At 37.3% G+C, this 14,647-nt stretch overlaps 1 protein-coding gene across 2 annotated transcripts; it reads right to left on the bottom strand.

Moving 5' to 3' along the window:
* Nucleotides 1–1,608: 1,608 nt before the first annotated feature.
* Nucleotides 1,609–14,532, bottom strand: LOC140150803 (zinc finger C2HC domain-containing protein 1A-like). Of its 2 annotated transcripts, XM_072172933.1 has the most exons (8): nucleotides 14,420–14,532; nucleotides 12,700–12,770; nucleotides 10,641–10,772; nucleotides 8,098–8,236; nucleotides 7,149–7,297; nucleotides 5,368–5,657; nucleotides 4,871–4,960; nucleotides 1,613–2,406 (listed from the first exon to the last, which is right to left on the bottom strand). In XM_072172933.1, the coding sequence occupies exons 1-8, from the start codon at nucleotides 14,433–14,435 to the stop codon at nucleotides 2,208–2,210; spliced, it is 1,086 nt and encodes a 361-aa protein (XP_072029034.1). In that variant the 5' UTR covers nucleotides 14,436–14,532; the 3' UTR covers nucleotides 1,613–2,207. The 2 variants fall into 2 exon arrangements, with proteins under 2 accessions (XP_072029035.1, XP_072029034.1); XM_072172934.1 differs by lacking the exon at nucleotides 4,871–4,960 and having other exon boundaries at nucleotides 1,609–2,406.
* Nucleotides 14,533–14,647: the final 115 nt, after the last annotated feature.

Here is a 14,647-nt window from a genome sequence, read left to right as displayed (position 1 = left end):
AACTGAATTAAGTTATCTTCAATTCTTGGGCAGAGCGAAAACCATCGTTAGTGCAGTACAATGTAATAGCTGCCTTGTGTAATGTAAAGCACCCATTGTTTGTAGCACAATCTCCTCATTGTAAATCCTTGATGTTCTGTATTACTTTCCTGATGGCCACTAAGCTAACCCAAGATCACTTTTACATGTATACTATTTTGCAGCCAACCTTTGACGAGCGCGACTACCGTGATGTTGTAAATTTGGAGCTAACAACGCGTACGGCGCACAGTTCATTCACAAATTTCCACTCGGCAACAGCAGATCGCCTCAGCAGCCAATCAGAGACAAGTGCGTCCAACTCAGTAAATGCGATGTATACTTAAAATACGTGCTCGTCAAAGGTTTACTTGCAATTGATTATAGTTGGGATTCTTCATGTGTTATTGATCAAAAGTACATTGATTGAAATATTGAACATTGCACTTACAATGGTCTTGCAATGCCCATGAATTGGATTTACTGTAACATGTGCCACTAGCCCATTCAGTAAATAGCCAAAACTATTTGTTCAATAATGTAGAGAAAGGCAAAACTGATTCTTTTGTTGTTGTTGTTGTTGATGTGAGCATCAAAAAAGGTTTCAACTTCAGCTTGTGAAATTCACAGTTTTTACTACCATATTCTATATACACCTTGGCTTCAGTTGGGCTATCAGTCAGAGGTAGAACCAAAGAGTACCAAGTCCATCATGTTTGCATCTCGCTCATAGAGGGCAAATAGTGTACCTCCAGATAATTTTGCTATAAGGTGCCTGGCAAACTTTGATTTAATGTGCATGTTGTTTGTGTTAGAATGTGTGTAAATGGTGTGCCAAAAATGTGCGCTTAGCTCCGAGTGTGTAAATCTTTGTAATGCTCATGCTCAGAAGATGCAAGTTATACAGTCTGATTTTGGGCTCTTGCCGATGAATTCTGTAGGGATATATGCCGTCCAATGACAAACCAAAATGGCGGATTTACCGTAGTGTTACACACAGGACAATTTTGAGTCAGTACTCTTTGGGTATAATCTCTATGGTCAGACACATTGGCCAGACCAATCAAATCCTGATAGTGAGCACATACTACAGTATTACAAGCACATACAGAGTAATAATACTTTTTTTTCTCTAAATTCATCTGTTCCTGTCAGGCCCACCAGTGGGAGGCACAAATGACCATATGTGGATGTGAGCAAATATGGGTGTCATAGCCAGCTATGCCCCTTTTCCGAGTCAATTTTGGTATAAAAATGGGTTTGTTTTTTTAATTTTGAGAAAAAAAACCCCTTATTTTAACTCACTAGAAATTGTGTTAAATTTGGCTAATAAAAGTCTGGGAAAATTGGTATAAATATGGGCCCACATTCAGGTTCTGAGGCACATTTCTACCCCAACTAAACTTGAGTCCACACTTGACACAGTTACATATGGTGGAGTGAACAAATTGACCCATGGATGAACTTGAAAGTGTAAGTTTCATTTGATCTTCACAAAGTTAAAAGTACTCTATACTACTTTGAAGTAAGCATGCAGTTGCTGCCAGCTAGCCTAAAGATCAAAGTAGCTTATTACAAGCAAATTTAAAACTTTCCCTCATCACAAAGGATTCTAAAAAATATTAGGGGTGTCACTTTCTTCAGAAGGGGGGTCATGAATATGTCAGTGACTTAAGTCAATTTTTATGACCCCTCTATCTTGGGTTAATTTTTTTATGACCATTGTATTGCACACACAAACCCAGAATGAAATTATTCCCAAAAGGTCAAGAAATGTGTTATATATTTCTTAACCAATTTGAAAAGCATGTGCTTGTAGTGTGCACACATTTATAAAGTTGCGAAGAATGCACGCATAGCACAAGAAAGTTTTGACATTTTCATACTCACAAACTGTTGATAATTTGATAACTCCCCTATTTTGGTGTAAACAAATATGACCCCAGAATACTCCCATGAACCCCCTTCTGAAGAAAATGACAGTTTCTCAGGTCAAGTCTATGTGTAAGGCGGTATCTGAAAGGTTTCGTGATCTTTTTCAATGCCATGAAATGTGACATGTAGATCTCAATGTAAAGATAAAACAAATATTGAATTTTCTGCCGACATTTCTAAGACATTTACTCCCAAGAAAAGCACCAGGCAGGATCACTTTAGCTTCACACAAAATCAGTCTCTGTCTCAGCTCATCATCGAGTTAGAGGTCTTTTGGTTCCACACTCACAGCAGAACTTAGCTGTGGGTATCGGGTACTTCGTGCCACATTCATGACAGTATTTTGGTGCTTTCATCCCGTTGACGTTTTCCATACTAGCTTGGCGTCTCATGTTTTGCGTAGACCTGGACGATGAGGGTGGGGTTGGAGTACGTAAGCTGCCTGGGCTATTTCTGAAGAAAACAAAGTGAACATTGTTAATTATGTGAAATAGGAGAACTGAGTTTGCCATAAATATCTGTATAGATGTCAGTAATGTAATCAATGAGGTGAAAATATACTATTCAAAATGAAAGGACATGTTTTGGTTTAAGTCTGTGTGTAGGCTTTATCCTGAGTCCTAAATCTTTCAAAAATAAGGCAATGAATAAAAAAAAACTTATTCTGGGCCCAACAGTCCCAGATTTTGCACGTTGGGGATTTTTTTAGCTGTATGCAAGTAAATACAGCCATATTTTGATTGAATTGATTTTGACTGAAAATTTTTAGGAAAAAAATATAATTTTTTTAATAAATTCTTGAAGCCTTTTGTGATTTTTTAGGACCAGTTAGCCTCCTCCAGACCCACTTTACACTTTTGTGGATAGGGCTCTTCATGTTTGCATGTTTCAAAAGCACACATATGCTAACTCAAGTTTTTATGGTATGCTTTGTGTTCCACAGCCTCATCCCCAATTTATTCCAAAAAAGTTGAGATGTTTATGTACATAACCTGTCATGGTAGATTCTATCATTTGACAAAGACATTGTCCAATTTATATTTTCCATCACAGTGGGTCTATGCAATTATACATAAATTACAATATTAATGTCTGAATGACCTGAAATTGTGAAAATAATTAGCCTTTTTTGTGGATATCTGCCAAAAAGAGGATGCTACAATGTAGAATCACAAACATAATACACCATAAATAGGTAATAGATTAATAAATGATAAAAAGAAATAAGAAAGTAAATTAGTAAAACTTGAATAAGTGAATTGATTAAATGCTGTCAAATTCATTTAGTCAGAGTAAATATAATAACATGATTTATTGATCATTTTTATTAGTATCCTTCAGTTTTTGCTAGCCAGCAATTAGTGAGTGTGATATGAATAAAACATGCGCTATTTATAGCCAACAGCATGTTGCCTAGCAACTAATTGTGTATCAAGGTCATTACCGCTCCATATAGAACTTGATTTAATTTTACCATACAACTATGCCCGATCCAAATAGCTCTATGAGAGCAAATACCCGGGGGGGGCACTTCAATATGAAATGGATATAGGTGTAGGGCTGGCACTTTCGCACTAAGGGGCATCCGTGAGAGCAAAATGTAAAAAATATGGGGTCATTGGGTGAGAGCATGATTTTTGGCATTCGGTGAGAGCAAAATGTGAAAAATATGGGGTCATTGGGTGAGAACATGACCTTTTTTTTAAATGGAATCTTTGGGTGAGAAAAAAAAAGCGCCACAGAAACCTCGAAAATTGAGTTATGGCTTCAAATTTCCTTGTTTTTTCAAAATAAGTAACAAAATCCATGATAAATGAAAGTTGCTGTTCTAATTGGACTTTTAAGGGTCTTTGGGTGACAGATCAAATGGAAAAATAGGGGGTCTTCGGGTGACAGAGCATGGACAGAGCATGTGTTAAGTAAAAAAATATGGGGTCTTTGGGTGACAGCGATGCTGAAAAGGGGGTCTTAACAGCCCTACATACGCGTCACCTCCAAAGTTGGAGTGCCCCGGGCAAATACATTCATGAACATAATTATTTTCTGCATAATGCAATAACAACATTGTATATGGGTTAGTATATATGTTTTCGGCACAATGGTGATCCATAATGGTTCTGGAGCTGTTAAAATTGGAATTTATAATATAATATGTGCACTTATACTGTGCAATACAAAGCATCTGGCACCTTGTAATGGACCAAATACAATATCACAAAGCACAGAAAATTAATCTAGCAAATAAGCAAAAGAAACGATAGCAAAAAAACAGCTAGAAAGAACAGATGTCTGGATACATAAACAGTCAATTATATAATTTTATAAGGATGTGCTTCAGCTCAAATCCCGCCCTTGATGCTCAGAGCTCATCAGGGAGTTAATTCCATAGCTCAGGAACACAAATAAAAACCGTAGCATCTTGGCTTTCTAAACGAGCGAGGAATGCAACGGCAAGTTAAAATGTACAGAAATACACAAGCTGTAATTTGAACTCTACCACAAGCCAATGCAGGACATACAATGTTCAGCATAGAGCTGGTCCAGTCAGTCCACAACTGAAGTGCAGTGCATACAACACAGTGCTCATGAATGAAGCTTAACAAATGAGAAGAGTGAAATAATCAACAACAAAAATGGAAAAAGGAAAGGAAATACTTGCATAAGAAAAATATGTTTAAAGGCAATCCAATCGAATTTGAAAAACCTGCCAAATATTAAACAGGCCTTTATTGGCCAGTTGTGGATGTACTAACCTGACATGATGTACTAACCTGACATGATTGGCTAAAGATGGAATGTCGTACAAGTTGAGACCAAGCATTGATCTGTGATTGGCTAATGAAATACCAAGCTGTGATTGGCTGAATGAAAGGTCACCTATGAATACACTATTTTAATAGTATTTAAAAATACTAACCTATGATTGGCTGATAAATGACTACTGGATGCGCGGCTACTGGGACTGTAACCATAATCTTCATCATCATCGTCATCCAAATACTGGGACCTAAAAGCAGCAAAAAATCATGCATTTTATATTCAGGCAGCAAAAAAATTATTTCATGCATTTTAAAGTAAATATCACTAATTGTTCAGAATTCTGGGTAGGCACTGTTGATTGAGGCAACGTATCTGCCCCTTTTACGTGCTGGATGACCAATGGGTCAATCAAACCATCTTGTTGTGACTTGTCATGATTGATGATCAGCCAATCAGTGTAGTTGTTTTTCACTTCTGCGTTCACGTCCTTACACGCTAAACGCATGCCACAGAACTCTGAACAATTAGGAACTTTACTTTAGTTTTAGCGTGCAGTGAGGTTTTTTGTACGTAAGACAAAACAAACAGAAACAAAAGAATACACATTAACTTTCTTGATGTGCTGAAAAAATAATTGTTCCATTTGAAGCCTACCTTGTCCTTCTGATGCCTTCTCCACTAGAATTGCGATAACCATTCACTCCATTCTTTGATCCTCCTCCACCTTTTCGATCTGAACTCAAGCTTCTTGTTTTGACACCTCTACCACCAGCTGCTCTTTCTCTTGCATTTGATCCTCTGCCTCGTCTATCATGTATATTTAATCCATCTAGCTGTCTGTCCAGTTCTGATGCAGAGTTGGATTGTCTCATATTTCCGGGTGAGGCTCTTGTTGGTGGTGCTAAGGTTTGTTTCTTCTTGCTGCCTGGTAGTGGGGGTTTGTACTGTAGCAATAGCAAAGATTTTTGTAATTATTATAAACACATGTAGTTTGCAGAATTTCATTTGATTATTATGAATACATGGAGGGACCTTCCCTTACAGGTAGGAATGTGCTTCATGGTAAGTGGTTGTATACCCATAATGTGCTGGCGTCAAATCTTCAAATTGCACTATCTGGACATCTGTAAGGGGCACAGGGTTTAAACTTGGTGACAACAAACCTCATGACCATGGGAACATATTGAAACATTTTGCAGGGGTCAGATCAAAGGTCATCTGGGGTCAAATCTCAGAATTGTGTTATCTGGACATCTGTAAGAAGTACAGGCTCAAACTCACTGATGACAAACCTCATGACCAGGGAAACATTATGAAACATCTTGCAGGGGTCAGGTCAAAGGTCACCTGGGGTCAAATCTTAGAATTCCATGATCTGGACATCTGTAAAAGGTACAAGGCTCAAACTCGGTGATGAACATTTTGGAACATTTTGCAGGGGTCAGGTCAAAGGTCATCTGGGGCCAAATATTAGAACTGCATGTAGAGGAGTACAGGGCTCAAACTCGGTGACAACAAACCTCAGCGTGATAGCTCCAAAACACCAACAAGTCCCAGTTAGGTTTGTGGTCTAGTAATACTAATTTTCCAAGAAAATATGACAATTTCTTATAAAATTTAACAATTCTTTGAAATTAGGGACGTGTTCTCCTATAATGAGGATTATAGGCCAGAAAACAATAAAAACAATAAAAAACAAAAGAATTCTTCTTTGAAATATTGACTTTTGAACACTAAGTGCACGCATGGAGCAATCCTCTCTAGTTAAATATTATTTCAAAGCTTATGATCTAGTGATTATGAATCTTGCCATTACTCAAAAATAAAGATCTGCAATGTTCCTCTAGTTTTATGGCAACAGGTCTCATAAAATTTGGGATCCAAGGAGAAATTGCTGTAATTTTTTCTAAACATTTGACACCTACAAAAGGGAGCAACAGAGCAGAGGCCCTCAAAATGACACCAATATTTGTGTCACTTTGTGCCACATTCCCGTATGACCATTTATACGAGTCATTAAATAGTTTGAGCCACAATTACCATAACCTCATAATACTTCTTTCAATTGTAATCAATAAGCAGCACACTTGAATGCAAGCATCAAATCCCTTCAGGATTACTTCAATGAAATTTGTTTATGGATGAAATGCAACCTTTTTTTTGATGATGATAAAACTAAATTTCTGTTCATTGTATCAAAGCAACAACCCAACAAAATTTCTGTCAAGCGTATTGAATCAAGTGTCCCACCAGTTCAGGAAGTTTTCAATTGGTAGCTTTACCCACACACTTTATATGTATCTCCCATGCTTTATACCGCAAAATTTTACCCCCCCACCCTTTTTACCAATTTTCGAAATTCCAAACCCCCATGCCGGATAAACAGTGTATGTGCTTACATTACAAGGTAAGTTCAATCAGATACCAGTCTTTACCTTTGTTCTAATATTCATTTTCTCTCTGTCTGCAGATTTTGTCTTTGGTTTGTTACCAATCCTATTCTGTTGGTCTTTGCACCATGGGATGTGTCTCTCTGCAGCGCCCTCATTGAAATTCCTACTGCAGTGTGGACATTGCACATAATCTGATCAAATAAAAGCAACAACTAAGCATTAATACAGACCATAATTATTATAATACTTTACTAGACAAATGGTTTGTTGGTCATCCACCCCTATGGAGTATGGAAGACATGACCTTAATCTCCCATACAAGATGTGTAGATTTCAAATGGAGAATGGAGTCACCAACCCATTCTGGTAACCTCATTTGAAATTCACCTTGTGTGGAAGATTAACATCATGTCTGCCATATAGGGGTAAGGATTATAACTGGAATAGCCCAATGTATATAGACATTTAATACGAACTGACAATTCTACATATATATGTATCTTTGGTGTAGTGAATTGATCTTTCCATGGAAATACTACTATATTTCCATGATCTTTCTAACAGAGAAAAAGCTCATTTTCCTCTTTAGCGACAAAACAACAACTTGCCCTGTTCTGCAGGCCCGATTTACCAACCCAGATTTAGCGTTTGTTTTGGGGATTATTGGGTGTATCTTACATGTAAAAAGCAGTCATCTTTTGGCTAAAGTTGATTGATTTGACTGAAAAAATTTGAACAAAGCGAGTGATTTTTTTACAGATTTTTTGATCTTGAAGTGATGGGGAAATATATTCCTCTAAGAAGTGAGTCTTTCATTAAATGGTAAAGCTATTGTGAACCTACAAGAAAAAGGATACATTCAAATTATAAAGATGTACCACTGATATTAAAGAACAAATTGCACAAAAACATTACATAATTTAAGCATCCCTTATAAGGATTTAACTACCCAGTGTAAAATGAGGTTTGAATATATATACAAGTATTTTACCTGGATTGACGGTTCTTTTTTGAGATGGTGGGGGTGGCAAAGGAGCTCCCGTCTTGATCGCCACTGTAACAGCTCGAGCATTTTTTATATTAGATATAAATTCCTCATGTTTTGCTCTCCAGTTGTTTTTCTTTGTTTTCTGAAAATAAAATAATATTATCATATCTCCATCAATATAATAATTTGTTCTGTATTGATTAAAGAGAAAAAATCAGTATCATACTAGTAGGGTCAGCCTCACTCTGGCCACACTATAATATGAGTGAGGCCCGGAGGGAGGGTACTCAAGTTTGATTTTGGTAGGGTGTGCCGCTGAGAATTTGAAAGTGGACCCATACCAATTTCTCAATAAATTTGGACCCATTGATATACCAAAAGTCAAAATTTTCGCCAAGTTTGATATAAAATTGGATCGGTTGAGCCCATATTTATTGGTCGAGCTATGAGTTTTAAAATATTGGACGAGACGTAGTCGAGTCCAATATTTTAAACTCATATAGCGAGACCAATAAATATTAAGCGTAAAGCATCAATTTTATCATTATTATGTTTTGGATCCAATATAATCACAACTTGGATCCATCAAAACATAATAATAACCAAAATTGTCTTAGTTTTTACAAATTTTGGTTAGATTGAGTCAAAATTGGGTTTTTTTTCGAAAAAATTGAAAAAAATTTTGAAAAAAGGACCCATTCATATACCAAAATTGGCTTAGAAAAAGGGGTCGTTGATATACCAAAAGGCCGAAAATGCTACCCATATTTGCGGCACGTCCCCGTATGGTCATTTGTACTAAGTACCCCCCTGGGAGTGAGGCCAAGGTAGGCTAACTCAAGATCGGCCCCACTACCCATGGCCTCACTCAAGCCAACCACCTAGGGTGAGTCCAACCTGGGAACTGATGGGGTCAGGTAATGCAGCCAGAATGGCCTCAGCCCTCACTCTAGCCAACCACACAGGGTGAGTCCAACCTGGGAACTGATGGGGTCAGGTAATGCAGCCAGAATGGCCTCAGCCCTCACTCTAGCCAACCACACAGGGTGAGTCCAACCTGGGAACTGATGGGGTCAGTCAGGTAATGCAGCCAGAATGGCCTCAGCCCTCACTCTAGCCAACCACACAGGGTGAGTCCAACCTGGGAACTGATGGGGTCAGGTAATGCAGCCAGAATGGCCTCAGCCCTCACTCTAGCCAACCACACAGGGTGAGTCCAACCTGGGAACAGATGGGGTCAGGTAATGCAGCCAGAATGGCCTCACTCTAGCCAACCACCTAGGGTGAGTCCAACCTGGGAACTGATGGGGTCAGGTAATGCAGCCAGAATGGCCTCACTCTAGCCAACCACACAGGGTGAGTCCAACCTGGGAACTGATGGGGTCAGGTAATGCAGTCAGAGAAAATATGTGGAGTGAGTGATGCCGGCCCTACCTTAGTGAGGTCGATTTGTGCTCCCATGCCTATAGTCTACTAAGGTGTGCTGAGGCTTGTGGATCAACGTCTAGGCGTTGTGCCTGTGCGTAGCGCACTATAAATCACTGCGCTTTTTCTTTTTCTTTTTTACTAAAGATTCAATCAGGGGTGTATCTAAACTGTAATAACAGTAATTCTAAAAAGTTTCTGGCCGATTTCAAATAGACTGACATTTGGACATTACAACATGATCTAATATTGTCACTTAATAATGTCCCTTCTGACAACAAAAGAACTCAATACCAACATGCCTGTGCCCTGGTGTGACGGTACAACACTGGGTTTAATTTCATCCAAGATTTGTGAGAATTAAATATAAAATGCAGTTTATTCATTTTTTATTCAATGGATTCTCAACAGCTCATTATGCTGGGTGGTTTAAGATTCAGTATTTAGAGAATAAAATGAACTCAAGTTGCAAGGGACTCGGACACCGGGCTCGGACATGGTCTCCAGAGACTCGGGCTTGGATGAGGTGGTCTAGCTGGTCTACAGCCCCGGTGGGGTCACTCCCTGGCAGGGGGGACACATAGGACCGTTACCACAAGTACAAATTACCCCCTTTTGCAGTCGATTTCAAGGACAAATCATGAAATTTTACCCCCTTTTTTACTCTACATGTAAAACAAGGACAAAATGGTACTCTGAAACACCCCTATTTTTTAGATTCCGAGGACACATTTGCTATTTTGACCCTATTTCAACATTTCAAGGACGAGGATTTTATGAATAGTTTTTTTCATCACAAAATTCAAGTACATGTAGTACCCCTCGCATATAAATTGGCTATTGCAACATTTGGGGTGAGTACGAAGTAGAAAACCAAATTCCTTATTTATCTGGCCAGCTATCCATGTGATCGGGAGAAAACAATAAGAACCCCCTTTTTTTCAATTTCGTGGACATTTGTGCGATAAAACACCCCTACTTTCCAATTTCACAGACAATTTTGTCCGCCGACAAGCCCTAAAAACGACCCCTTTTTCCGCGATTTTGGTAACGATCGTGCGGTCAGTATTGCAAGTTGAGTGACCCCACCGGGTCTACAGCACTGGTTTGAATATACATACCGATGGAGGTTGTTTTGTTTGCTTTGACTTAGATACAGATGTAATATCAGTGCCTTCATGTCTCTGTTTGGTGGAATCAAACACTTTCCTTTTCTTTGCGGAATTTTTTTCACAAATCCTGGTATGTTTTACCTGAGTAAAGAGAAATTCATGCCAATTATTGACAAAATGTAATGATAATCAAAATGATAAATTTAAAGCCATATAAGTTTCTGTGATACGGAAAATGGACAAAGTTTACGGAATTTGTGGTAGAAAACAGAAAACAGGATTTCATAAATAAAAAGAAAATAAATGAAAAAAAAATTGAATAAAATACATAGTTAGAAAAAAAAAATGTGTGTCTGTTGTTGTTTTCAATAAAAAAATAAATGTGTCAAGTGTATAGTTTGTAATATATCTTTATTAAGGGGGTACTACACCCCTAGCCAATTTTTTGCTTATTTTTGTCTTTTTCTCAAAAAGTATAGCGCATATTGGTGACAAGTAAGATATGTATATTATAGGGGCAAGGACTACAACTACTGAACTGAAAATTCAGTAACTCAAGGCAAGTAGTTATTGATTTATTGATCAAATTTTGGTTTTCCCTCATTTTTGACTGTAACTCCACAACTGTTGTCTGTGCTGAAATAAAATTTCCAGTGTAGCAGTTGTAGTCCTTGCCCCTATAATATACATCTTTCTTGTCACCAATGCTCTATAATTTTTGAGAAAAATGCAAAAATAGGCACAAAATTGGGCAGGAGTGTAGTACCCCCTTAAACTTCTTGTAAAACAGACAAGACAATAGGCCTACAGGGTAAAACAACACAACACGAAATGCCACAATAAAACGGAAAAAAAGAGTAACTACAAAATATAATTATATAATAAAAACTTACATTTAGTCTTTGAGTATAATGACCGTTATCTTTACACATGTTTACATGTAGTCTTGTTGCTATTGACATCATGTATGCTTCTTCTAAGTGCAAATGTGGGTATGGGGACGTGTGCCATATACATTTGTAGGACTCCATATATTTGGTTTGCATTTTCAGGGTTTTTGGTATAACTTTGGGAATTTTCATTTTGGGGTTGGTGGTTTTTTTTCAAAATTGTTTTAAAAACTCTGGAAAAGTGCATATATTTTTATTGTGTTTCAGTAATATTTGTAAAATTGTCTAGAATTGAGCAAACTTTTGAAAAAAAAAAATTTGAAAATTAGTGTATATTTGGGTCTCTTTAAGCGATCTAGAATGAGCGTTTATGGCGTTTCGACAGTATTTTTTGTGGGACATGAGAGCACCTCTGACGATCGAATTGCATTCTGAATCTGAAGCATGTCTTTCTGATATCAAATAATTTTCATTTTTGAAATTCACGATATAATACAAATTTTATGACAAATTATTAAAATTTGATATTTTTCAAATTTTTGATATATAACAGTCCTCGAAATAAAATTTATAAATCTAATGATATATTCTTAAAGTGTATGTAGCTCAGTAGCTGGGAGGAAAAGCCGACGATCAATTGAAAATTTTGACCTTTTATATTGAAGATATGGATTTTTTTCCCAAAAAGACCTTTTTTTTTTTTGTGGTGTTTTGGGAAAAAAATCCATATCTTCAATACTGTAAAGGTCAACATTTTCAATTGATCGTCGCTTTTCATCCCACCTACATACACTTTAAAGTATAAATCATCAGATTTATAAAGTTTACTTCAAGTACTGTTAAATATCAAAAATATCAATTTTAATGATTTGCCATAAAATGTGTATTACATTGCGAATTTCAAAAAATCAAAATTATTTGATATCAGAAGGACATTCTTCGTATTCAGAATGCAATTCGATATGTCTGATGTGCTCTAATGTCCCACAATAAATACTGTCCAAACGCTCATACCCCTTCCCTTAAAGGTTTGTCAAATTATATTTTTTTGGGTGCTTCTGGAATTCAAGTCGCACATCCCTATACCCAATCCAAATTACGAACATCTGGACCTCCTCTTTGTAAAACATTACTGATCATAATTAAAAATTGAGTCCAGTTTTTACACCAAAACTTACCAGTGTTTCTGGCACAAATGTCCTTCCACATATTTGACATGGTTCCAAGTTTAATGCAGGAGGTGGTTCCTCTACATGTATGAAAAAAGTCATAAAATATATTGTGTGTCAGCCAAAATGTAATCTAGTGAAATTCAACACAGGTACTCCCATCAAATGTGAGTCTGTGTTTGAGGACACACTCACACACAGTGGCTATCCACAGACTGGTGGTTACAGTGAAGGGGTGCAGATTCCAGAGGGCATGAAAATTGAAAAAAAAGAGAGAAAGAAAATCTTTCCCCACAAGTAAGACAGAAAAAAATCCCCACACTGATGAGAAAAAAAACATATTTGCCATTTCTTCATTTCATAAATACCTAATTAATGACAATTTTAAGGACTTAAAAAAATCTTTCACTTTTAGGTACCAGTAATTTATTTTAAAACACAATTTTAATTTTTGTGCACTTTTGCTGCACCAAAATTTATAAACCTTGGGCTTAATTTTAATCAGGCACTTAACAATATCATTATTATGTTAGAATGTTTTGCATCAAGTTTTCAAAAATGTTTTCTCAATGTTATTATAATATATTTTATACCCAGTACCTTTATATTTATAATCTGAGAAGACATACAATGTACATGCAGCGCTTGCCATAGCGGTATGGCGGATCAAAATGCTGCTCATTTTTTATCACTTTGCTACACGATTAATGTGTAGCAATTTTATGCCATAGACTTATACAGTGAAGTGTGGAAAGGTTTACCAAAAATCAAGTACTGCAAGCTGATAATGCTACGCATTTAAAAAAAAAGTCTTACGTTGAACACTGTAAATACATGTATGAGAATTCAGGGGTTTTGGTCCCGGCCCCCCAACTCAACACAAAAGTTGACAACCATGATGAGATTTACCAAATTGCACAGAAAAGGTGTTATTTTTACCAGTAGCAAGGAACGCGAAATTGGCAAAATAGGGGGTATTTAATTTGCACAGTCCGTGAAATTTTACCCCAGCCAGGCCCAGACCTTCAAATTTGTTTGATCCCCCCAGTGCCGTACTATTACGCTGACTTTCGTATTCGGCGAGGAGGACGATTTCGACCTCCTGGTTTGTTTACAAACAGAGAGGTAGACAAAAACCGTTCCGCTTGTCCAAACACTCAAGTATCAGAAGGATGGTCCACAATAGCGTGATTCACGTAACCTGAATAGGGATTATAAAGCTGTCACGTAGAAACATGTGCTTCTATTGTCCAATTTGCCATCAAGATTTCATATGGAAACAGTTCAGACCCAGTACACGATCATGTCAGAAATTAATATTTTGTTCTGGGTCTGATTATTCGGACTAGATCCCCCCTATTTAATTTCAGGACTGAATTTTTTTGATCCCCATTTTAGGACCCACAATTTTTTGATCCCTCTCCCATATTTTCCACCCCCACCAAATATTCTATGAACACTCCCTTATCATGCTTAACTTAAGACCATGTCCATGATCTGTATCTGTAGCAATACTGCTCAACGCTTCAGGTGAAGCCAGACGATGATGATGACATTAAGTTGTCATTGACATGACAACACTCAACAAATGCTCAACATGCTCAAGTCAAAATCATGAAATTGACAGTCGCTGAGCCTGTGTGTGTCGTAGTAGTAGAAAACTGGTTGACTTTTGGACAAATGAAAGAGGGCAATCATTGTTTCAAAACGCAGATACCTGCTAACTTACCGTCATATTCATCCATGGTGTTTGTAAGGTAAAATGTATGCAAAATGCCGGTTTAAATCTTAAACCATCATGATGATCGAATCAGTTGTAGCAACCAAAACATTTTTTCAGCATTTCAGGTCACAGGTCATTCAATCAATTAGCGAATCATCACAAGAGGGCGCTGTAAAAATAAAAAATTGATCAACCAGAGGTGTGGCCACATGAGCACCAGCAAATTGGGATTTT

The sequence above is a fragment of the Amphiura filiformis genome, chromosome 4, assembly GCF_039555335.1.
Source record: "Amphiura filiformis chromosome 4, Afil_fr2py, whole genome shotgun sequence".
NCBI classification, from domain to species: domain Eukaryota; kingdom Metazoa; phylum Echinodermata; class Ophiuroidea; order Amphilepidida; family Amphiuridae; genus Amphiura; species Amphiura filiformis.
This window is presented reverse-complemented; position numbering and strand designations above follow the sequence as displayed.

Excerpts from the sequence above, each read along its gene's own strand:
- LOC140150803 (XM_072172933.1), bottom strand. Across the intron at positions 10,773-12,699 it reads CATTTGTGCCAGAAACACTG|GTAAAACATACCAGGATTTG; the intron begins GTAAGTTTTGGT and ends CTCTTTACTCAG. Across the intron at positions 4,961-5,367 it reads GAAGGCATCAGAAGGACAAG|GTCCCAGTATTTGGATGACG; the intron begins GTAGGCTTCAAA and ends TGCTGCTTTTAG.